This window comes from Salmo trutta, chromosome 38 (genome assembly GCF_901001165.1).
Source record: "Salmo trutta chromosome 38, fSalTru1.1, whole genome shotgun sequence".
Lineage (NCBI taxonomy): Eukaryota > Metazoa > Chordata > Actinopteri > Salmoniformes > Salmonidae > Salmo > Salmo trutta.
The window spans coordinates 29,947,311-29,972,783 of record NC_042994.1 but is presented as its reverse complement, the minus strand read 5'-3'; the positions used below and the strand labels follow the sequence as shown (position 1 = coordinate 29,972,783).

Sequence of the window (25,473 nt, the reverse complement as noted above, 5' to 3'; positions counted from 1 at the left end):
CCCTTACATTGTGTGTGTGTATAAGGTAGTCGTTGTGAATTTGTTAGATTACTTGTTAGATATTACTGCACTGTCGTAACTAGAAGCACAAGCATTTCGCTACACTCGCATTGACATCTGCTAACCATGTGTATGTGACAAATAAAATGTGATTTTATTTAAACACATTCAACTACCCATTCATATACACATTAATATACAATAAACCCATTAAACGACCCATTCATATACATTAATATACACGTTATTATACACAACAATACACGAAAAGAAAAACAAAATTATAAAAAACAGACACATTCAGTAAAACGGTCCCCCTAACAACCATCTGAAAGGCCCTAGAGGGTCCCCCTAACAACCATCTGAAAGGCCCTAGAGGGTCCCCCTAACAACCGTCTGAAAGGCCCTAGAGGGTCCCCCTAACAACCGTCTGAAAGGCCCTAGAGGGTCCCCCGAACAACCGTCTGAAAGGCCCTAGAGGGTCCCCTAACAACCGTCTGAAAGGCCCTAGAGGGTCCCCTAACAACCGTCAGAAAGGCCCTAGAGGCACCAATTCCTACAATTTTAAAGTGCATTGTAGATCATTCCACACTGAAGTGCAAAAAAACTAAAAGCAGATCTACCCAACTCAGGGGATATGGAAGGGATCTCCAGAGAGTAGCCATCTCTGAGCCCGGTCCGGTAGCCCGTACATCTATGGGTTAACAATGAGGTAAGGTACGGCGGAAATGTATGCAATAGGCTTTTTATAGACAAAAGAGCACAATGCATCGATCTACGAGACTTCAAGGTGGGCCAGCCTGCATTCTGATACAAAATGCAATGTGTGCTGAACCTATCGGCCGTAATAAATTGCAACGCATCATGATAAACCACATCCAATGACTTCAATACAGTGGCAGCTGCATTCAGATAGACAATATCCGCCATAGTCAATATACCTGGAATGAATGTTGACTAAATGATTTGTTTTCTGCTATTAAATGAAAGACAGGACCAGTTCCTATAGAAGAAGCCGATTTAAAAAAAATACATTTATTTTTTATTTTTTAATATTATTAATGAACTAATTCATCAACATACTTTTTGAAAAGATCGCTTTTCATCCATCCAGATGGACAGACATGTATAGGCGGGGACACGATCAGTGAGAGCACCATCCAAAGTACTTATGCATAAATCATCAAATATCATTTTTTCGTGATTTGGAAAATGTACATATACTTGGTTTTACCTGCATTAAGTTTCAGTTCAACAAAGGCATTCTGTAGAGCAATGGAGACAGATTGAAGCTCTGACAGAGCCTGGTCAGCTACGGAGGCAACAGCATACACCACAGTGTCATCTGCGTACAAGTGAAAGATAACATTTTAAGATAGTGAGAGAAAATAAAACGGACCAAGAATGGATCCCTCCGGGAAACCCTTTATGTCCAGAACCTGATTTAACACCATCAGTAAATACACACTGTGTTCTGAGGGGTATCCTACGAAGCAAGCAACTCTGGGTTTTCTAAAGCTAACCGGGGTTCAGTTAGCTTGACATCCCATCTCAGGCTTCATCCGTACTACGACGGCGGATAGTTCTCACCTGCCTGCCGCTAACTCCACCAGGCGAACATGGCTTGTCGGAATTCTTCATTGAGACAATGCTGAAACGTCAATCCGTGGGCAAATCAGTGCCATGTTCAAATTAGAGACGAAAATCATAATGAAGGAAAAGTTATCTTAGCGATTCAGCAAGCTGAGGTGTGAAATAAGCTTTTAGAAGTATCTTCTTCATTGTTTTACTTTGCTGTGTTTATTCTTATTGTTAAAATAATTATATAATAATAAATGTTTATTTTAGTTTCTAAATGCATTGTGTCATTACTAAATCATGTGATGGGTATTTTTTTTTTAATTGTAAGGATAGAGTTGGCCTGCTTGGGACCAGGTTAGTTCTGAAGGATTCATTCAGGATAGAGTTGGTCTGCCCGGGAGCAGGTTGGTTCTGAAGGATTCATTCAGGATAGAGTTGACCTGCCCGGGAACAGGTTGGTTCTGAAGGATTCATTCAGGATAGAGTTGGTCTGCCCGGGAGCAGGTTAGTTCTGAAGGATTCATTCAGGATAGAGTTGGTCTGCCCGGGAGCAGGTTGGTTCTGAAGGATTCATTCAGGATAGAGTTGGCCTGCCAAGGAAAAACGTTGGTTCTGAAGGATTCATTCAGGATAGAGTTGGTCTGCCCGGGAGCAGGTTAGTTCTGAAGGATTCATTCAGGATAGAGTTGGTCTGCCCGGGAGCAGGTTGGTTCTGAAGGATTCATTCAGGATAGAGTTGACCTGCCCGGGAACAGGTTGGTTCTGAAGGATTCATTCAGGATAGAGTTGGCCTGCTTGGGAGCAGGTTAGTTCTGAAGGATTCATTCAGGATAGAGTTGGCCTGCCCGGGAACAGGTTAGTTCTGAAGGATTCATTCAGGATAGAGTTGGCCTGCCCGGGAACAGGTTAGTTCTGAAGGATTCAATCAGGATAGAGTTGGCCTGCCCGGGAACAGGTTAGTTCTCAAGGATTCATTCAGGATAGAGTTGGCCTGCCCGGGAGCAGGTTGGTTCTGAAGGATTCATTCAGGATAGAGTTGACCTGCCCGGGAACAGGTTGGTTCTGAAGGATTCATTCAGGATAGAGTTGGCCTGCTTGGGAGCAGGTTAGTTCTGAAGGATTCATTCAGGATAGAGTTGGCCTGCCCGGGAACAGGTTAGTTCTGAAGGATTCAATCAGGATAGAGTTGGCCTGCCCGGGAACAGGTTAGTTCTGAAGGATTCATTCAGGATAGAGTTGGTCTGCCCGGGAACAGGTTAGTTCTGAAGGATTCATTCAGGATAGAGTTGGTCTGCCCGGGAGCAGGTTAGTTCTGAAGGATTCATTCAGGATAGAGTTGGCCTGCCCGGGAGCAGGTTAGTTCTGAAGGATTCATTCAGGATAGAGTTGGCATGCCCGGGAACAGGTTAGTTCTGAAGGATTCATTCAGGATAGAGTTGGCCTGCCCGGGAACAGGTTAGTTCTGAAGGATTCATTCAGGATAGAGTTGGTCTGCCCGGGAGCAGGTTAGTTCTGAAGGATTCATTCAGGATAGAGTTGGCCTGCCCGGGAGCAGGTTAGTTCTGAAGGATTCATTCAGGATAGAGTTGGCCTGCCCAGGAACAGGTTAGTTCTGAAGGCTTTTTTATAGACAAAAGAGCACAATGCATCGATCTACGAGACTTCAATTCAGGATAGAGTTGGCCTACCCGGGAGCAGGTTAGTTCTGAAGGATTCATTCAGGATAGAGTTGGCCTGCCCGGGAGCAGGTTAGTTCTGAAGGATTCGCTGCCATAGAACTGACTAAAAGGTGAGCCACATTCATACGACTGGTTGTCCTTTTAAATAATTTTCAAACCAGCTACATGCAGCCTGGTCCAGGCTTCAGAATAAGTCGTGTAGTATTTAGTAGTATTTATTGGGACCCCCAATTTGGAAATAAAACGAAACAAATAAAATACATGATATACATAAAATATACATAAAACGACATAACACTACATAATCTCCTGCCTCTGCCTCACGCTTCAGAAACAGGAGATGCCTCCTGTCCTATGAGCCATTCCGGCTTGTACAAGCCAAGGCTTGTGGAAGGCTACTTACCTACATACAATGCTTTCACAAAGTATTCCGACCACTTGACTTTTTCCACATTTTGTTACGCTACAGCTTTATTCTAAAATAGATTAAACAAATTAAAAAATCCTCATCAATCTACACACAACACCCCATAATGACGAAGCGAAAACAGGTTTTCAGAAATGTTTGCAAATGTATTAAAAATGAAAACAGAGACCCTTTGCATTGAGCTCAGGTGCATCCTGATTCCATTGATCATCCTTGAGATGTCTCTACAACTAGATTGGAGTCCACCTGTGGTAAATTCAATTGACTGGACATGATTTGGATAGGCACACGCCTGTCTATATAAGGTCCCACAGTTGACAGTGCATGTCAGAGCAAAAACCAAGCCATGAGGTCGAAAGAATGGTCCTTAGAGCTCAGTCAGGACTGTGTCACGACACAAATATGGGAAGGGTTTCCTAGAGCTGGCCACCTGGCCAAACTGAGCAATCGGGGGAGACTGGCCTTGGTCAGGGAGGTGACCAAGAACCCGATGGTCACTCTGACAGAGCTCCAGAGTTCCTCTGTGGAGATGGAAGAACCTTCCACAAGGACAACCATCTCTGCAGCACTCCACCAATCAGGCCTTTATGGTAGAGTAGCCAGACAGAAGCCACTTCTCAGTAAAAGGTACATGACATCCAAAAGGCACCTAAAGGAGCGTCACGTCTGGAGGAAACCTGGCACCATCCCTACGGTGAAGCATGGTGGTGGCAGCATCATGCTGTGGGGCGAAGGTTCGCCTTCCAACGACCTTAAGCACACAGCCAAGACAACACAGGAGTGGGTTTGGGACAAGTCTCTGTATGTCCTTGAGTGGCCCAGCCAGAGCCCAGATTTGAATATCCCAGTAATCGCTGATCAGAACATACATTTAAGAGGAGGAGGAAGTTGTGGGTAGGACCAACTCAGATCAGAACATACATTTAAGAGGAGGAGGAAGTTGTGGGTAGGACCAACTCAGATCAGAATATACATTTAGGAGGAGGAGGAAGTTGTGGGTAGGACCAACTCAGATCAGAACATACATTTAAGAGGAGGAGGAAGATGTGGGTAGGACCAACTCAGATCAGAACATACATTTAAGAGGAGGAGGAAGATGTGGGTAGGACCAACTCAGATCAGAACATACATTTAGGAGGAGGAGGAAGTTGTGGGTAGGACCAACTCAGATCAGAACATACATTTAGGAGGAGGAGGAAGTTGTGGGTAGGACCAACTCAGATCAGAACATACATTTAGGAGGAGGAGGAAGATGTGGGTAGGACCAACTCAGATCAGAACATACATTTAAGAGGAGGAGGAAGATGTGGGTAGGACCAACTCAGATCAGAACATACATTTAGGAGGAGGAGGAAGTTGTGGGTAGGACCAACTCAGATCAGAACATACATTTAGGAGGAGGAGGAAGATGTGGGTAGGACCAACTCAGATCAGAACATACATTTAAGAGGAGGAGGAAGATGTGGGTAGGACCAACTCAGATCAGAACATACATTTAGGAGGAGGAGGAAGATGTGGGTAGGACCAACTCAGATCAGAACATACATTTAAGAGGAGGAGGAAGTTGTGGGTAGGACCAACTCAGATCAGAACATACATTTAGGAGGAGGAGGAAGATGTGGGTAGGACCAACTCAGATCAGAATATACATTTAAGAGGAGGAGGAAGGTGTGGGTAGGACCAACTCAGATCAGAACATACATTTAGGAGGAGGAGGAAGGTGTGGGTAGGACCAACTCAGATCAGAACATACATTTAAGAGGAGGAGGAAGTTGTGGGTAGGACCAACTCAGATCAGAACATACATTTAGGAGGAGGAGGAAGATGTGGGTAGGACCAACTCAGATCAGAATATACATTTAAGAGGAGGAGGAAGGTGTGGGTAGGACCAACTCAGATCAGAACATACATTTAGGAGGAGGAGGAAGGTGTGGGTAGGACCAACTCAGATCAGAACATACATTTAAGAGGAGGAGGAAGATGTGGGTAGGACCAACTCAGATCAGAACATACATTTAGGAGGAGGAGGAAGATGTGGGTAGGACCAACTCAGATCAGAACATACATTTAAGAGGAGGAGGAAGTTGTGGGTAGGACCAACTCAGATCAGAACATACATTTAGGAGGAGGAGGAAGATGTGGGTAGGACCAACTCAGATCAGAATATACATTTAAGAGGAGGAGGAAGGTGTGGGTAGGACCAACTCAGATCAGAACATACATTTAGGAGGAGGAGGAAGGTGTGGGTAGGACCAACTCAGATCAGAACATACATTTAAGAGGAGGAGGAAGTTGTGGGTAGGACCAACTCAGATCAGAACATACATTTAGGAGGAGGAGGAAGATGTGGGTAGGACCAACTCAGATCAGAATATACATTTAAGAGGAGGAGGAAGGTGTGGGTAGGACCAACTCAGATCAGAACATACATTTAGGAGGAGGAGGAAGGTGTGGGTAGGACCAACTCAGATCAGAACATACATTTAGGAGGAGGAGGAAGTTGTGGGTAGGACCAACTCAGATCAGAACATACATTTAGGAGGAGGAGGAAGTTGTGGGTAGGACCAACTCAGATCAGAACATACATTTAAGAGGAGGCAACTTCCCTTTCTACCTTTTTAGATACCGATGCTTCACATAGTATCGCATATAAAACAGAAAACAAGTGTTTAACCCCTGTAATGTTGCCATTGAAACAGGAGAGGGTGCCAGCTCTGACCCAGACAGCCTAGGGGACCCTGACACCGAGAGACCGTATCTCTGCTCCCAGTGTGGCAAGAGGTTCACTGCAGCCAGCAGCTTGAAGATACACATGATGACCCACAGCGGAGAGAAACCCCACCAGTGTTCCATTTGCGGGAAGGCCTTCCTGCGATCCTATGACCTGAGACGACACCAGGTGGTTCACAAAGGTGAGAGAAACACCTATACCCTGATGTTAAACTATTTTATTGACTATGGTACAGGTACACTATTATGTAAAACAATGAATTTGAAGATGATCTCCACTGTATGTTTGTTAGCTAGCTATCCAGACAGTTTTTAAAAATAACTGCCAACATTCCATAAAAAAATTGCAGTCAATCTACAGCCATACACTGGCTGAAATCAGTTGTTGATAGGACTTAGACAAGTTGTAAATGCAAGTACTGATATTGTATCGTATAGTAACACTCACTGCTTTCCAAGAGAACACACATTGAGACATTATGGTTTGTTTACATATATTTTAGAGGCCATAATACGGAAAGTGTGTATAAAACCTGTATAAACTGTATTTATAATTATATGACCAATATTTTAGGTAGACTAATTCTATTACCCAATTTCTGATACATCACATGCCTTTTATTTTCCTGCGTCAGTTAAAGCAGGAAATGCATCACCTACTGCCATTCATTCCAATTAGACTGGGTTGGATTTCTCCCTGACCAAGATGGCTGCCATTTTCAGACCATTATGGAACTTTGAGGGTTTACAACACAGCCCCTCTAGTAATTGAGTAGGATCTCTATGGGTACAGGTACATGGTATTGTAGCAAATTTGGGGTGTATCTCCGACCAGGATGCAAACTGTGTCCAGGAGACTGTCAAACCTACAGTGATCTGAACCTCTTGACGAGGATGCTAGGTGTTGGTTTAAGGTCGCTATAGTATTTTACTGTATGTACAGTATACTGTTAAGCATGCAAGGGATGCTGTTCTCTCCTCTCTGTCCTAGCAGCGTCTCTAACCCCTATAATGTTGTCATTGAAACAGGAGAGGGTGCCAGCTCTGACACGGACAGCTCTGAGAAGCTGCACCGCTGCTCCGAGTGCGGAAAGAGGTTCCTCACAAAGACGCGGCTGAACAGACATGCGCTGATTCACAGCGGAGAGAAACCACATCAGTGCTCTGTCTGTGGGAAGTGTTTCTTACGACCCGATGACCTGAGGAGACACATGACCATCCACACCGGAGAGAAAACCAAGCACGTCTGCCATCCGTGTGGGAAGACCTTCACCTTGCTACGGCACCTCAAGATCCACCAGCGAGTCCATACAGGAGAGAAACCATACCACTGCTCCAAGTGCCCAGAGAGTTTTGCCCACCTGTTGGAGTATAGGAAGCACAGACAGACCCACCGTAAGGAGAAACCATACCACTGTGATGACTGTGGCAAGATGTTCTCCCACTTCAGAACCCTCAAAGTTCATCGTCTGATCCACACAGGAGAGAACCTCCACCACTGCTCCTACTGTGGGAAGGGCTTCACGATCAGAGGGAACCTCAACACCCACCTACTGACCCACACTAAGGAGAAACCGCATCAGTGCTCCATCTGCGGACAACGCTTCGCAAGATCCCAGTGCCTGAAAAAACACAAGCTCAAGAAGTTACACATGGAAAAGGTCCTCTACCATATCTGCGACTGCGGTAAGAGCTTCACGGATGTAGAGAAGCTGCAGACGCACGCAAGGACGCACTTGAAGAACCTTGAGAAGAGGTTCTGCTGCTCATACTGCGGCCGGACGTTCGTACGGGCTGGTGACCTTCAAAGCCACCAGAGAACACACACGGGAGAGAAACCGTATGTCTGCACTATATGCGGGACCCGTTTCGCCCAGTCTGGGAACCTGAGAGTGCACCAGATCACGCACACTAAAGAGAGGCCGTACCCTTGTACTGTCTGTGATAAGGGGTTCACCACACCGGGGAGTCTGAAGGTGCACATGAGGCTCCATACAGGGGAGAAGCCGTATGTCTGTAGTCTGTGTGGGAAAGGGTTCCATGTACCCAAATTGCTGAAGAAACACCAGGAGCATCACACAAGCGAGATGACAGCCTCCTTGGACATGACATAGGACAAGCCTACAATTTGTCTGGAGGACCTTTATTTTGGAAAACACATGTCCTCAATGAAACCAGTGGCCAGTACTTTAGTCACTGAGGCCTATCCTTTCTCAATTCATCTTTCCTCGATTATCTCGCATCCTCTCTCCTCACCTTCTCAACTATATTGGAGGAGAATATCTAAAGTCCCTCCCCTCAGACCTTCTCCTCCAATGAGTTTTGAGAAGAAGCTGAGGTGAGAGAATACAAGGACTCGAGGACTGATGAATTGAGAAAAAAAATCCAGGTTTCAATGGCCAAAGGATTGCTGGTGGTTTCTCTGCTGCTCTCATTAACACTAGCATCGCTGGGCCTCGGGCACGTACCAATGGAACGTCTACATTTGAAACAGTCCATAAATCCATTTAAGGACATGGGTTTTCAAAATAAAAGTCATCTGAAATTGTGCTCCAAATGTGCTTTCCAACATCTCACTAATCATGACTGAATTTGTAGTGCTTCATTTAGTGATACAGCCTTCATAAAGCTTCTCTAGATTAATGCCATATATGAAGACAGTAATGATATATAATGTGTTACATCATGTGTTGCCCTCTATAGGTAGCCTAGTGGTTAGAGCCTGGTGGTTAGAGCCTGGTGGTTAGAGCCTGGTGGTTAGAGCCTGGTGGTTAGAGCCTGGTGGTTAGAGCCTGGTGGTTAGAGCCTAGTGGTTAGAGCCTGGTGGTTAGAGCCTAGTGGTTAGAGCCTGGTGGTTAGAGCCTAGTGGTTAGAGCCTAGTGGTTAAAGCCTAGTGGTTAGAGCCTAGTGGTTAGAGCCTAGTGGTTAGAGCATTGGGCCAGTAACTGAAAGGTTGCGAGATCGAATCCCTGAGCTGACAAGGTAAAAATCTGTCATTCTGCCCCTGAGCAAGGCAGTTAACCCACTGTTCCCTGGGCGCCGTGGATGTTGATTAAGGCAGCCCCCCGCACCTCTCTGATTCAGAGGGGTTGGGTTAAATGCGGAGGACACATTTCAGTTGAAGGAATTCAGTTGTACAACTGACTAGGTATCCCCCTTTCCATTATAGCCATCATGGTTATTATTTGACCCTGCTGGTCATCTTTGAACGTTTGAACATCTTGAATAACGATCTGTCCTTAATGGTCACATGGACTCTTACATCTCTATCTGGCACAGCCAGAAGAGGTCTGGTCACGCCTCGGCGCCTGGTTCCTCTCTACCCAGCACAGCCAGAAGAGGACTGGCCACCCATCAGAGCCCACCCATTCCTCTCTAGGTTTCTGCCTTTCTAGGGAGCTTTTCCTAGTCCCTTTGCTTCTGCCTCTGCATTGCTTGCTGTTTGGAGTTTTAGGCTGGGTATCTGCAGAGCACTTTGTGACACCTGCTGATGTAAAAAGGGCTTTATAACATACATATGATTTGATATGACACGATGTGAACATGTCAGTATATGTCATGACAATAAATGCTAACTGTGTGATGTGTTGTTCTTTGTTTGGGGTTCTCTGAGGGGCGGGTTCCCACACGCAGATTAAGCCTAGCCCTAAAAAGAAATTCTCAATGGAGAATTTATAGTGAAAGTGCTCTTTAGTCCAGCACTAGGCTTGATCTGTGTCTGGGAAACCGCCCCAGAGACATTTAACATGTGGAGTGTATAAATGCTAAAATAAAATGAATTCATCTTGGTGGCAATTTTGGGGATTATTTCGGTTGTCCAAGATGAGGCCTATCCAGCAGTACAATTATCCTTAAAAATAAAGACATTTAAAAATGTGGAGCTTACCAAGTAGTTTAGACACATTCATTTTCTAGAAATGTGTTAGATTTAAATTAAAAGTCATGGAGAAGTCCTGCCTAATTGCGCCTGTAAATCGCTCTGGATAAGAGCATCCTCTAAATGTATCTCCTATTTACACCAATACACATTGAATAGTATACTGCTCTACCGACTAGTAGACAGTCATTGTAAATAATAATTTGTTCTTAACTGACTTGCCTAGTTAAATAAAGGTTACATACAAATAAATAATAATAAAACAATCCAGAGTGAGAGAAGCGCAAAGACTGCGCATACTTGATGCTCGTGAACAAACCTTTTTCCTCATACAGGCGGAAGTTTACAGTTGGATTCCCCGACCCTCCTCCATGTCAAATAATTGAAGAAAACCTATCCCAGGTAATCTTTATAACGTTGAAATGTGAACCCAACATGCTATATCAGTGTTTAAGCTACTACCCGACGTATCGGCAACGGTAGCGAATGCTAGCCGCTGTGTAGAACGACTACCAGCCAGGGAAGCGTCAAGTCGAGATAGCTAGGTTGCGTCTATGGCTTTTTTCACGTCCGCCACCTAGTCAGTAACCACAGCCCATGTATAAGCTACAACATGTGAAGGCTATTCCCGTCTCAGTAACTAGCTAACCTTAACTAGATCAGTGACCGTTGTTGTTTTTGCTCCAATGTTCTGCAAGCAGTGAACTAGCAAGCGTAGACTCATATCTGATACAATAACGATGTTAGATAGCTAGACGTCAGTATGTTTTCTGAATAGATCGATCGATCACATATCGCCAATGTCCTCTTCATATTTAAGACTGTGGCACCATGTCTGATCCGGAATCCCCGGATTCTAGTGATCCAGTCCCGAGAAGCTCCCTGCGAGGTCCAGAGATGGCGTCAGGGAAGCTGGAGGACTGCAGTCAAACACTGGAACTCAGTGTGGCTGTCAAAGATGATGATGGTAATGACGAGGAGGAGGCTGATGAAGAGGATAGCGATGCTGTAGACTATGGTAAGTTCAGGTGTTGAGTCAAGTCAATATTGGGCTACAATAAACTCTACTGTGCTGTGTAGCCTGACTGCCAGTCTGTTTCCGTTATCTTGCCAAGTCCTTATGGAGTGTGATTTGACAGGAGCGCAGAAACAGACTGGCAGTCAGGCTAGCTTATTCATAGTGCTGATGGTCTTTCATCATCACTACTGTCTGTTTTCAGTCAGGCTAGTCTGTTCATAGTGATGGTACTTTCATCATCACTACAGTCTGTTTTCAGTCAGGCTAGTCTATTCATAGTGATGGTACTTTCATCAGTACGACTGTCTGTTTTCAGTCAGGCTAGTCTATTCATAGTGATGGTACTTTCATCATTACTACAGTCTGTTTTCAGTCAGGCTAGTCTATTCATAGTGATGGTACTTTCATCATTACTACAGTCTGTTTTCAGTCAGGCTAGTCTATTCATAGTGATGGTACTTTCATCATTACTACAGTCTGTTTTCAGTCAGGCTAGTCTGTTCATAGTGATGGTACTTTCATCATTACTACAGTCTGTTTTCAGTACAGTATCGTGTGTTCTCCACCAGGGCATAACGTTGTGAAAGTGGACATGGATGAGGAGGAAGGAGAAGCAGTGAAGTCGGGTGAGTAGTACAGTAGCTAGCTAGAATGGGTGGGGAGAGAGTCCTCTGGGTAGTAGCAGGACAGTAGCTAGCTAGAATGGGTGGGGAGAGAGTCCTCTGGGTAGTAGCAGGACAGTAGCTAGCTAGAATGGGGTGGGAGAGAGTCCTCTGGGTAGTAGCAGGACAGTAGCTAGCTAGAATGGGGTGGGGAGAGAGTCCTCTGGGTAGTAGCAGGACAGTAGCTAGCTAGAATGGGGTGGGGAGAGAGTCCTCTCGGTAATGGGGTGGGGAGAGAGTCCTCTCGGTAGTAGCAGGACAGTAGCTAGCTAGAATGGGGTGGGGAGAGAGTCCTCTGGGTAGTAGCAGGACAGTAGCTAGCTAGAATGGGGTGGGGAGAGAGTCCTCTGGGTAGTAGCAGGACAGTAGCTAGCTAGAATGGGTGGGGAGAGAGTCCTCTGGGTAGTAGCAGGACAGTAGCTAGCTAGAATGGGGTGGGGAGAGAGTCCTCTGGGTAGTAGCAGGACAGTAGCTAGCTAGAATGGGTGGGGAGAGAGTCCTCTGGGTAGTAGCAGGACAGTAGCTAGCTAGAATGGGGTGGGAGAGAGTCCTCTGGGTAGTAGCAGGACAGTAGCTAGCTAGAATGGGGTGGGAGAGAGTCCTCTGGGTAGTAGCAGGACAGTAGCTAGCTAGAATGGGGTGGGAGAGAGTCCTCTGGGTAGTAGCAGGACAGTAGCTAGCTAGAATGGGGTGGGAGAGAGTCCTCTGGGTAGTAGCAGGACAGTAGCTAGCTAGAATGGGGTGGGAGAGAGTCCTCTGGGTAGTAGCAGGACAGTAGCTAGCTAGAATGGGTGGGGAGAGAGTCCTCTGGGTAGTAGCAGGACAGTAGCTAGCTAGAATGGGGTGGGGAGAGAGTCCTCTGGGTAGTAGCAGGACAGTAGCTAGCTAGAATGGGGTGGGAGAGAGTCCTCTCGGTAGTAGCAGGACAGTAGCTAGCTAGAATGGGGTGGGAGAGAGTCCTCTGGGTAGTAGCAGGACAGTAGCTAGCTAGAATGGGGTGGGAGAGAGTCCTCTGGGTAGTAGCAGGACAGTAGCTAGCTAGAATGGGGTGGGAGAGAGTCCTCTGGGTAGTAGCAGGACAGTAGCTAGCTGGAATGGGTGGGGAGAGAGTCCTCTGGGTAGTAGTAGGACAGTAGCTAGCTAGAATGGGGTGGGAGAGAGTCCTCTGGGTAGTAGCAGGACAGTAGCTAGCTAGAATGGGTGGGAGAGAGTCCTCTGGGTAGTAGCAGGACAGTAGCTAGCTAGAATGGGGTGGGAGAGAGTCCTCTCGGTAGTAGCAGGACAGTAGCTAGCTAGAATGGGGTGGGAGAGAGTCCTCTGGGTAGTAGCAGGACAGTAGCTAGCTAGAATGGGTGGGGAGAGAGTCCTCTGGGTAGTAGCAGGACAGTAGCTAGCTAGAATGGGGTGGGGAGAGAGTCCTCTGGGTAGTAGCAGGACAGTAGCTAGCTAGAATGGGTGGGGAGAGAGTCCTCTCGGTAGTAGCAGGACAGTAGCTAGCTAGAATGGGTGGGGAGAGAGTCCTCTCGGTAGTAGCAGGACAGTAGCTAGCTAGAATGGGTGGGGAGAGAGTCCTCTCGGTAGTAGCAGGACAGTAGCTAGCTAGAATGGGTGGGGAGAGAGTCCTCTGGGTAGTAGCAGGACAGTAGCTAGCTAGAATGGGTGGGGAGAGAGTCCTCTGGGTAGTAGCAGGACAGTAGCTAGCTAGAATGGGTGGGAGAGAGTCCTCTCGGTAGTAGTAGGACAGTAGCTAGCTAGAATGGGTGGGGAGAGAGTCCTCTGGGTAGTAGCAGGACAGTAGCTAGCTAGAATGGGGTGGGAGAGAGTCCTCTCTGTAGTAGCAGGACAGTAGCTAGCTAGAATGGGTGGGGAGAGAGTCCTCTGGGTAGTAGCAGGACAGTAGCTAGCTAGAATGGGGTGGGAGAGAGTCCTCTGGGTAGTAGCAGGACAGTAGCTAGCTAGAATGGGTGGGGAGAGAGTCCTCTGGGTAGTAGCAGGACAGTAGCTAGCTAGAATGGGGTGGGAGAGAGTCCTCTGGGTAGTAGCAGGACAGTAGCTAGCTAGAATGGGTGGGAGAGAGTCCTCTGGGTAGTAGCAGTACAGTAGCTAGCTAGAATGGGTGGGAGAGAGTCCTCTGGGTAGTAGCAGGACAGTAGCTAGCTAGAATGGGGTGGGAGAGAGTCCTCTGGGTAGTAGCAGGACAGTAGCTAGCTAGAATGGGGTGGGAGAGAGTCCTCTGGGTAGTAGCAGTACAGTAGCTAGCTAGAATGGGTGGGAGAGAGTCCTCTGGGTAGTAGCAGGACAGTAGCTAGCTAGAATGGGGTGGGAGAGAGTCCTCTGGGTAGTAGCAGGACATTAGCTAGCTAGAATGGGGTGGGAGAGAGTCCTCTGGGTAGTAGCAGGACAGTAGCTAGCTAGAATGGGGTGGGAGAGAGTCCTCTGGGTAGTAGCAGGACAGTAGCTAGCTAGAATGGGTGGGGAGAGAGTCCTCTGGGTAGTAGCAGGACAGTAGCTAGCTAGAATGGTGTGGGAGAGAGTCCTCTGGGTAGTAGCAGGACAGTAGCTAGCTAGAATGGGGTGGGAGAGAGTCCTCTGGGTAGTAGCAGGACAGTAGCTAGCTAGAATGGGGTGGGAGAGAGTCCTCTGGGTAGTAGCAGGACAGTAGCTAGCTAGAATGGGGTGGGAGAGAGTCCTCTGGGTAGTAGCAGGACAGTAGCTAGCTAGAATGGGGTGGGAGAGAGTCCTCTGGGTAGTAGCAGGACAGTAGCTAGCTAGAATGGGGTGGGAGAGAGTCCTCTGGGTAGTAGCAGGACAGTAGCTAGCTAGAATGGGGTGGGAGAGAGTCCTCTGGGTAGTAGCAGGACAGTAGCTAGCTAGAATGGGTGGGGAGAGAGTCCTCTGGGTAGTAGCAGGACAGTAGCTAGCTAGAATGGGTGGGGAGAGAGTCCTCTCGGTAGTAGCAGGACAGTAGCTAGCTAGAATGGGTGGGGAGAGAGTCCTCTCGGTAGTAGCAGGACAGTAGCTAGCTAGAATGGGTGGGAGAGAGTCCTCTGGGTAGTAGCAGGACAGTAGCTAGCTAGAATGGGTGGGGAGAGAGTCCTCTCGGTAGTAGCAGGACAGTAGCTAGCTAGAATGGGTGGGAGAGAGTCCTCTGGGTAGTAGCAGGACAGTAGCTAGCTAGAATGGGTGGGGAGAGAGTCCTCTGGGTGCCTAACCTTCTGCACTCATTATTATACACTCCTGGTTACCCATGTCTATATCAAACACTGATTGACAGAAATAATAAACATCAGCAGACACTCAGGCCCCCGGTGGCCTGGTTGCCTGGTGGCCTGGTTGCCTGGTGGCCTGGTGGCCTGGTTGCCTGGTGGCCTGGTTGCCTGTGCTGGACTGTTGTAGAGGTTCTGATGGATATTATCTGTTCTATTCATGTGAATCTGTATTTTAACAGGGCTTTCTATTAAAAGAGATGCAGAGGAGGAGGGAGGTGGCGGGGATGAGACCAACTCAGGTAATCACAGACCACAATAACCATTCATGGGGATGATAAAAGCTTTGGTTGTATCCACTTTGATAGTTTATAGTGTTACGTAAGAGAACATTAATCTTAAGAGATACACCCGGTCTCCTACAGTATTTAACCTGTAGTGTTGTCACAGAAACAGGAGGGGGTGCCAACTCGGACACAGACAGTTTCGATGGGGAGAATGAACAGAGTTCGAACGCTCAGAGTGCAGTGGAGAAGCCACACCCCTGCTCCCAGTGTGGCAAGACCTTCATCACCGTGGGGAGCCTGAAGAGGCACACACAGACCCACAGCGGAGAGAAACCCCATCAGTGCTCCGTCTGCGGGAAATGTTTCTCACGCTCAGACGACATGAAGAGACACCTCACCATCCACACAGGTTATTGTGAACAATGATTATTATTTTTCAGTATTTGGCATAAACTATTACAAGATAGAATATAGCTGTAAGCAGCCATGGTGGTGCTCAAGCCTTATTGCACCACAGCGCCAATTTCAGGACAACTTGGATGAGCTAGTTCTGTACACCTGACCATGCCTGCCATAACATAACATCACAACTCAACATCCACCAGACCATGCCTGCCATAACATCACAACTCAACATCCACCAGACCATGCCTGCCATAACATCACAACTCAACATCCACCAGACCATGCCTGCCATAACATAACATCACAACTCAACATCCACCAGACCATGCCTGCCAATTATCACAACTCAACATCCACCAGACCATGCCTGCCAATTATCACAACTCAACATCCACCAGACCATGCCTGCCAATTATCACAACTCAACATCCACCAGACCATGCCTGCCAATTATCACAACTCAACATCCACCAGACCATGCCTGCCAATTATCACAACTCAACATCCACCAGACCATGCCTGCTATAACATCACAACTCAACATCCACCAGACCATGCCTGCCAATTATCACAACTCAACATCCACCAGACCATGCCTGCCAATTATCACAACTCAACATCCACCAGACCATGCCTGCCAGTTATCACAACTCAACATCCGCCTGCCATAACATCACAACTCAACATCCACCAGATCATGAAGTATGCTTCTGATGGATGTGGGACCATTTTTAGTGATGTCAACTACTTCTCTAAGTAAAGGTGCTGTGAAGTGTAGAGGTCTTCTCATGTCAATGCTAAATAAATCCGTATCCACACAGGAGAGAGGGTCAGTCAGATTTTAAAAGTTGTATGTATTATTATTATTATTATTATTATTATTATTATAGTAAGAGATGTGTGGTACATGCTTACCTATCTATTGGGGGGCTGAATCAAAAATATGTCTAGCAATGGGAAATATCACTTAAAGGTATTATTTTAGATTACAAAATGTTCAAATCGATATATGGATGATCTTCATCGACTTATCAGTACCTCTAACTCATCCCTAGGAGAGAGGGTGAGCCACGTCTGTCACCAGTGTGGGAAGACTTTCACCAGTCTGGGAGGGCTGAAGAAACACCAGATGACCCACACAGGTGTAGTGCTCCTTCTTCCAGGTGTATAGAGTATGATGTCATGGGATGTTGTTGTTGATGATGAGGGGGCAGCAGGTAGCCTAGTGGTTAGTGTTGGGCCAGTAACCGAAATGGTTGCTGGATCGAATCCCTGAGCTGACACGGTAAAAATCTGTCGTTCTGCCTCTGAACAAGGTAGTTAACCCACTGTTCCCCGGTAGGCCGTCATTGTAAATATGAGTTTGTTCTTAACTGACTTGTATGTTACCTTTATTTAACTAGGCATTATGTTAATGATAGTATGATGTAATGTATTATAACAGATATTGACATTTATAATTGCCTAGAAAAGTTATCAGTCTCTCAAAACTCTCTTTGAGTGGGCCTCAATGTGGTTTTTAAATCTGTTATTTGTGACATTGAAACGTTCTGTCTGTCCGTCTATCTATCAGGAGAGAAGCCGTTCCAGTGTTCAGAGTGTGGGAAAGGTTTCACTGCGCAGGGTAACCTCAAGATCCACCAGCGTATCCACACAGGTCAATTATATAATATATTTAATATAATATATGCCGTTTTACCTCTCAGGTTTATATCTCTCAGAAAGACACTGAACGTTTTGTACCGGCTTTTTACTGAAAATGTATTTATGTTCATCTTGTATATGTTTTGCATTGGCATCATTGGCATGTGTTCTGTGTAGAGGTCTCATTCTCAGCCCGAACCCGACGGTTTCAGGCTTGCTGTTTTGTGTTAAGGGGGGAGAACCCAATGGAAGTCTGCCTACCTTTTCAGCCCACTACGTTTCTCTCTCAGCCGCAGCAGTTGCCAGGATTCCAGTATTGGCTGGGCCAGAGAAATTTGTGGCCATGATGAAACTTTATTTTTTCGGGATGATTTGAAATGTTTCAAATCGCGATAGGAATAGGCCTGAGTGCACTCGGGAGAATGATGATCCGCGAGACCGCGACAGGCAGAGCATCTTGGTATCAGGAGAAGCCCATATTCCAGTGGTATCTGTTAAAACCTCTCTTGGGTATGTGGGACGTGACCGGCCCACCTGTGGGACACACTCCCAACAGCCAGTGAAATAGCAGGGCGGCAAATTCAAAACAACCAAAATCTCATAATTCAAATTTCTCAAACATACGACTATTGTACACCATTTTAAAGATGCACTTCTCCTTAATGCAACCACATTGTCCGATTTCAAAAAGGCTTTACAGCGAAAGCAAAACATTAGATTATGTTAGGACACCACCTAAACAAGAAAAGCCACACAGCCATTTTCCTAGCAAGGAGAGGCGTCACAAAAACCAGAAATACAGCTAAAATTAAGCACTAACCTTTGACGATCTTCATCAGATGACACTCATAGGACATCATGTTACATAATACATGTATGTTTTGTTCGATCAAGTTCATATTTATATCCAAAAACAGCATTTTACATTGGCGCGTGATGTTCAAAAAATGTTTGCCTCCCAAAACTTCCAGTGAATGTGCACATTAATTTACAGAAATACTCATCATAAACGTTGACAAAATATATAACAATTATTTAAAGAATTATAGATACACTACTTCTTAATGCAACCGCTGTGTCAGATTTCAAAATAACTTTACGGAGAAAGCACAATGTTCAATATTCTGAGTACAGAGCTCAGCCATCAATGCAAGCAATACCGCTACCCGCCAAGTCATGGCATCAACAAAACTCTAAATTAGTGTTATAAATCTTTCCTTACTTTTGCTGATCCTCAGCGGAATGCACTCGCAGGACTCTCACTTCCACAAGAAATGTTTATTTGTTCGGTAAAGTCCATCATTTATGTCCAAATACCTCAGTTTTGTTCCCGCGTCCAGAACACTATTCCAAAGGCACGATGCGGGAGCGCAAATCAATAGACGAAAAGCTCAAAAGTTCCATTACCGTTTGTAGAAACATGTCAAACGATGTTTACAATCAATCCTTAGGGTGTTTTTAACATAAATAATCGATAATATTCCAACCAGACAATAGCGTATTCATTACAGAAGAAAAATAAAAAATGCTATCCATGCGTGAATGTGCATGAAGTAACTACATGACCTCAGACAGTCCACTGCTTGAACCGGCTGTTATTCCCTCAAAATTCACCATAGAAGCCTCAAACAACTTTCTAAAGACTGTTGACATCTAGTGGAAGCCTTAGGAAGTGCAAAATGACCCCTAAGTCACTGTAGTTTGGAAAGGGAATTAATTTTTTTTAAACTATAGCCTCAGATTTTCAACTTCCTGGTTGGATTTTTCTCAGGTTTTTGCCTCCCATATGAGTTCTGTTATACTCACAGACATCATTCAAACAGTTTTAGAAACTTCAGTGTGTTTTCTATCCAAATCTACTAATAATATGCATATTCTAGTTTCTGGGCCCGAGTAGTAGGCAGTTTAATTTGGGTACGTTTTTCATCCGGCTGTGAAAATACTGCCCCCTACCCAAGAGAGGTTAACGCCGATACATCCTACCAAAATACACCCTGTGATTGCCCTGCTAAAGAGCCTCGCTGGACCTTGTAAACTATCCGAAGTAGACCCATAATTGATCCAATTGTTTACAAATCAAACATGCGTTGAAAACACGGGGTTTTTAGTCAAATAGATGTTTGGCAGAAAAATCTAGTTATTTATTGTTTAATTATTCAAGGCTCCCTTTTGTTATTTCATTTAAAAATAAAATGCGTGAATGCTGTGCAATGACATTAATGAATTATTGATTATATTGAAGTTACGTTAAGACAGATAAAACGGGACGTACTCTCACAGCTCCATGGTGGATAGATTATACATATAAACCAATTTAGTCAAAATGGATTAAATTGGTTAATTTTCTCACCCATCTACCCATAATGACAAAGTGAAAACATATTTTTCCAAATGTATTGAAAATGAAATACAGAAATATCTAATTTACATAAGTATTCACACCTTGAGTCAATACATGTTAGAAGCACCTTTGGCAGCGATTAGAGCTGCGAGTCTTTCTGGGTAAGTCTCTCAGAGCTTTGCACACCTGGATTGTACAATGTTTGCACATTATTATTTTTTAAATTCTTCAAGCTCTGTCAAGTTTGTTGTTGATCATTGCTAGACAGCCATTTCCAAGTTTTCAAGCCAATTTAAGTCAAAACTTTAACTGTGTTTTAGGTTATTGTCCTGCTGAAAGGTGAATTTATCTCCCAGTGTCTGTTGGAAAGCACACTGAACCAGTTTTCCTCTGGGATTCTGCCTGTGCTTAGCTCTATTCCTTTTCTTTTTATCCTAAAAAAACTCCCTAGTCCTTGCCGATAACAGGCATACCCATAACATGATACAGCCACCACAATACTTGAAAATATGGAGAGTGGTACTCAGTGATGTGTTGTGTTGGATTTGCCCCAAATATAACGCTTTGTATTCAGGACATAAAGTTCATTTCAGTTTTACTTTAGTGCCTTATTGCAAACAGGATGCATGTTTTAGAATATATTTATTCATTACAGGCTCCCTTCTTTTCACTCTGTCATTTCTCAGTTTTCTCCTTTCACAGCCATTAAACTCTGGAACGGTTTTAAAGTCACCATTGGCCTCATGTTGAAATCCCTGAGTGGTTTCCTTCCTCACAGGCGTCCTTCCTAACTCAGTTGCCGGAATCTTTGTAGTGACTGGGTGTATTGATACACCATCCAAAGTGTAATTGATAGCTTCACAAGGCTCAAAGGGATATTCAATGTATGCTTTTTTTTAAAACATTTTTACCCATCTACCAATGCGAGGCATTGGAAAACCTCCCTGGTCTTTGTGGTTGAATTTGTGTTTTAAATTCACTGCTCAACTGAAGGACCTTACAGATAATTGTATTTGTGGGATACAGAGATGAGGTAGTCGTTCAAAAATCATTTTAAACACTATTATTGCACACACATTGAGACTTGTTAAACACATTAACTTGTTTTACTCCTGAACTTATTTAGGCCAAAACAAAGGGTTTGAATACTTATTTACTCAAGACATTTCAGCTTTTCATTTTGTATTAATTTGTAATGTCTAAAAACATAATTCCACTTTGACATTATGGGTTATTGTGTGTAGACCAGTGACATAAAATCTCAATTGAATCTATTTTAAATTCAGGCTGTAACAACATTTTGGAAAAGGTCAAGGGGTGTGAATACTTTCTGAAGGCAGTGTACAGACAGCGATTCGGTTGAATAAAATCTCATTGACTGATTATCAGACAAGACACAGGCGTTTGGTTGGGAGGAGGACCGCTGCTACGCCAGAGAAGAGCAGAATCCACTTGTTAAGCTACACGCTGGCAAAATGTTTTGATCATTTAATATATGAGCAAACTAGAATCAAGATGATCATGAGCACTCACTTAGCTAACATTTCCCCGGCCTGATTGTTATCAAATATCCAAATGGAGATTCAGCGAATAAAGAAAAATCTGCCATTTAGTTAATTGATTTATCAAGATGAGTCACCCACACTTTTGTTAAAGCAATGCGGTGGCGCTGTCCTAATCAAGTCGGTGCTGAAATGATCATCTAGGTGACCACACATGACTATTGCTTTAAATTAGTATAACGGTTGGATATGACATTGGGAGTTTCAGTATAAGCAAGTACAGTTGAAGTCGGAAGTTTACATACACCTTAGCCAAATACATTTAAACTCAGTTTTTCACAATTCCTGACATTTAATCCTAATAACAATTCCCTGTCTTAGGTCAGTTAGGATCACCACTTTATTTTAAAAATGTGAAATGTCAGAATAATAGTAGAGAGAATGATTTATTTCAGCTTTTATTTCTTTCAACACATTGCCAGTGGGTCAGAAGTTTACATACACTCAATTAGTATTTGGTAGCATTGCCTTTAAATTGTTTAACTTGGGTCAAATGTTTCGGGTAGCCTTCCACAGGCTTCCCACAATAAGTTGGGTGAATTTTGGCATATTCCTCCTGACAGAGCTGGTGTAACTGAGTCAGGTTTGTAGGCCTCCTTGATCGCACACGCTTTTTCAGTTCCGCCCACAAATGTTCTATAGGATTGAGGTTAAGGCTTTGTGATGGCCACTTTGTTGTCCTTAAGCCAATTTGCCACAACTTTGGAAGTATGCTTGGGGTAATTGTCCATTTGGAAGACCCATTTGTAACTTCCTGACTGATGTCTTGAGATGTTGCTTCAATATATCCACATAATTTTCTTTCCTCATGATGCCATCTATTTTGTGAAGTGCACCAGTCCCTCCTGTAGCAAAACACCCCACAACATGATGCTGCCACCCCTGTGCTTCAGGGGGTGGGATGGTGTTCTTCGGCTTGCAAGCTCCCCCTTTTTCCTCCAAACATAACAATGGTCATTATGGCCAAACAGTTCTATTTTTGTTTCATCAGAGCAGAGGACATTTCTCCAAAAAGTATGATCTTTGTCCCCATGTGCAGTTGCAAACCGTAGTCTGGATTTTTTATGGCAGTTTTGGAACAGTGGCTTCTTCCTTGCTGAGCGGACTTTCAGGTAATGTCAATATAGGACTCGTTTTACTGTGGATATAGATACTTTTGTACCTGTTTCCTCCAGCATCTTCACAAGGTCCTTTTGCTGCTGTTCAGGGATTGATTAGCACTTTTCACATCAAAGTATGTTCATCTCTAGGAGACAGAATGCGTCTCCTTCCTGAGCGGTATGATGGCTGCGTGGTCCCATGGTGTTTATACTTGCGTACTATTATTTGTACAGATGAATGTGGTACCTTCAGGTGTTTGGAAATTGCTCCCAAGGATGAACCAGACTTGTGGAGATCTACCATTTTTCTGAGGTCTTGGCTGATTTCTTTTGATTTTCCCATGATGTCAAGCAAAGAGGCACTGAGTTTGAAGGTAGGCCTTGAAATACATCCACAGGTACACCTCCAATTGACTCAAATGATGTCAATTAGCCTATCAGAAGCTTCTAAAGCCATGACATTTTCTGGAATTTTCCAAGCTGTTTAAAGGCACAGTCAACTTAGTGTATGTAAACTTCTGACCCACTGGAATTGTGATACAGTGAAATAATCTGTCTGTAAACAATTGTTGTAAAATTTACTTGTCATGCACAAAGTAGATGTCCTAACCAACTTGCCAAAACTATAGTTTGTTAACAAGAAATTTGTGGAGTGGTTGAAAAACTAGTTTTAATGACTCCAACCTAAGTGTATGTAAACTTCCGACTTCGACTGTATTTGATACATGCCTTCAATTGCATTAGCTTATTTTATTGCAATATTATTTTTTTAACATTAAGTTTATTATAACTAAGCGCAGAGAGAGAAACTCCCCTATCTGTTTCCTCATCTCCTCACTCCGTTGCTGCCTGCTTCCACCTCGTTGTTCTCAACACCAGTTTAAATCAATATAAACTTTATCAAAAAATAGTTATTCTATTCACAGGGGAGAAACCGTACCAGTGCTCCCAGTGTCAGAAAAGCTTCTCCCGGCTGGCCCACTATAAAGACCACCAGCAGACTCACCGGGAGGAGAAACCGTACCACTGCAATGACTGTGGGAAAAGCTTCTCCTACTTCAAGGTTCGTTGTTGTTTTACTGTCTTAATTTATCTATTTACTCCTTGTCTACTGTTTTGTTTTATCTTTCTCACGTTTTATTGATTTATGTATGGGAAGCACTTTGCACTGCATTTTGTTGTAAGTAATGATCTAAATTAAGTTTGATTTGATACAAGTCGCTCAAGTGCCACCAGATGATCCATAAAGGGGAGAACCTTCACCACTGCTCCGTATGCGGTAAAGGGTTTGCCATTCGCGGCAACCTGAAGACCCATCTGCAGACACACACCAAGGAGAAACCACACCAATGCTCCGAGTGCGGGAAACAGTTCTCCCGAGCCCACGACCTGAAGAAACACAAGCTGCTCCACACGGGGCTGAAGACCTACCACATTTGCCAGTGTGGCAAGGTGCGTGTCAATTAAAGTTACATTATGTAGCTTTGTGTACGAACCAACAGATTTCAGATAGAAATGCGAGTTATAGATTTGCCATTCTCTTTGAAAACAAGTCTTATAAGCGGTAGATCCGTTATATGTGCAATATTTCTATGCTTCCCCTCCATTTTTGTTTTTGTGTCTTTTCGTTTACCTGTCTCCAATCTAAGAGCTTCACGGAGCTGGGGAACCTGCGGACCCACCAGAGAACCCACACCGGAGAGAAACCATTCTGCTGTTCCTTCTGCGGCCGAACCTTCTTGCGCGCTGGAGACCTGAAGAGCCACCAGCGGACACACACCGGAGAGAAACCATTCATCTGCGCCATATGTGGGACCAGTTTTGCCCAATCTGGCAACCTGAAAGTGCATCAGATCACACACACTAAAGAGAGGCCGTACCCTTGTACTGTCTGTGATAAGGGGTTCACCACACCGGGGAGTCTGAAGCTACACATGAGGACACATACAGGGGAGCGGCCGTTCCTGTGTAGCGCGTGTGGGAAAGGGTTCACGGCGTCAGGGCAGCTGAAGAGGCACCAAGAGTGTCACATGAGAGACACTGTCCAATCATCTCCTAGTGAAGACACGAGGGTGGCTTCAAAATAAATGTCCTCTCTAAGAGGACTACAAAATAAGAGCACTGGAAACGTGCCCTTGTGTGTCTGAACTGTGATCATGATGGGAGGTTTTACTGCTTCATGATGTCCCTAATGGGACACCATTCACTATGGGCTCTGGTCAAATGGGACACCAGTCACTATGGGCTCTGGTCAAATGGGACACCATTCACTATGGGCTCTGGTCAAACGGGACACCATTCTCAATGGGCTCTGGTCAAATGGGACACCATTCCCAATGGGCTCTGGTCAAATGGGACACCATTCCCAATGGGCTCTGGTCAAATGGGACACCATTCCCAATGGGCTCTGGTCAAATGGGACACCATTCCCTATGGGCTCTGGTCAAATGGGACACCATTCCCTATGGGCTCTGGTCAAATGGGACACCATTCCCAATGGGCTCTGGTCAAATGGGACACCATTCCCTATGGGCTCTGGTCAAATGGGACACCATTCCCTATGGGCTCTGGTCAAATGGGACACCATTCCCTATGGGCTCTGGTCAAATGGGACACCATTCCCTATGGGCTCTGGTCAAATGGGACACCATTCACTATGGGCTCTGGTCAAACGGGACACCATTCTCAATGGGCTCTGGTCAAATGGGACACCATTCCCAATGGGCTCTGGTCAAATGGGACACCATTCCCAATGGGCTCTGGTCAAATGGGACACCATTCCCAATGGGCTCTGGTCAAATGGGACACCATTCCCAATGGGCTCTGGTCAAATGGGACACCATTCCCAATGGGCTCTGGTCAAACGGGACACCATTCCCTATGGGCTCTGGTCAAATGGGACACCATTCCCAATGGGCTCTGGTCAAATGGGACACCATTCCCAATGGGCTCTG

At 45.0% G+C, this 25,473-nt stretch overlaps 1 protein-coding gene across 1 annotated transcript in view; it reads left to right on the top strand.

The window, feature by feature from the left end:
• LOC115178582 (zinc finger protein 135) overlaps positions 1-24,799 on the top strand; it is a 28,550-nt gene extending 3,751 nt beyond the window's left edge. Inside the window, exons 3-13 of the mRNA XM_029739838.1 lie at positions 6,387-6,599; positions 7,447-8,529; positions 11,115-11,312; positions 11,882-11,938; positions 15,423-15,482; positions 15,631-15,876; positions 16,928-17,014; positions 17,446-17,529; positions 23,446-23,582; positions 23,738-23,971; positions 24,169-24,799. Of these exons, the coding sequence (XP_029595698.1) occupies positions 6,387-6,599; positions 7,447-8,529; positions 11,115-11,312; positions 11,882-11,938; positions 15,423-15,482; positions 15,631-15,876; positions 16,928-17,014; positions 17,446-17,529; positions 23,446-23,582; positions 23,738-23,971; positions 24,169-24,606 (2,837 nt within the window). The 3' untranslated portion in view covers positions 24,607-24,799. The remainder of the gene's footprint in view (positions 1-6,386; positions 6,600-7,446; positions 8,530-11,114; positions 11,313-11,881; positions 11,939-15,422; positions 15,483-15,630; positions 15,877-16,927; positions 17,015-17,445; positions 17,530-23,445; positions 23,583-23,737; positions 23,972-24,168) is intronic.
• The last annotated feature ends 674 nt before the right edge of the window (positions 24,800-25,473 follow it).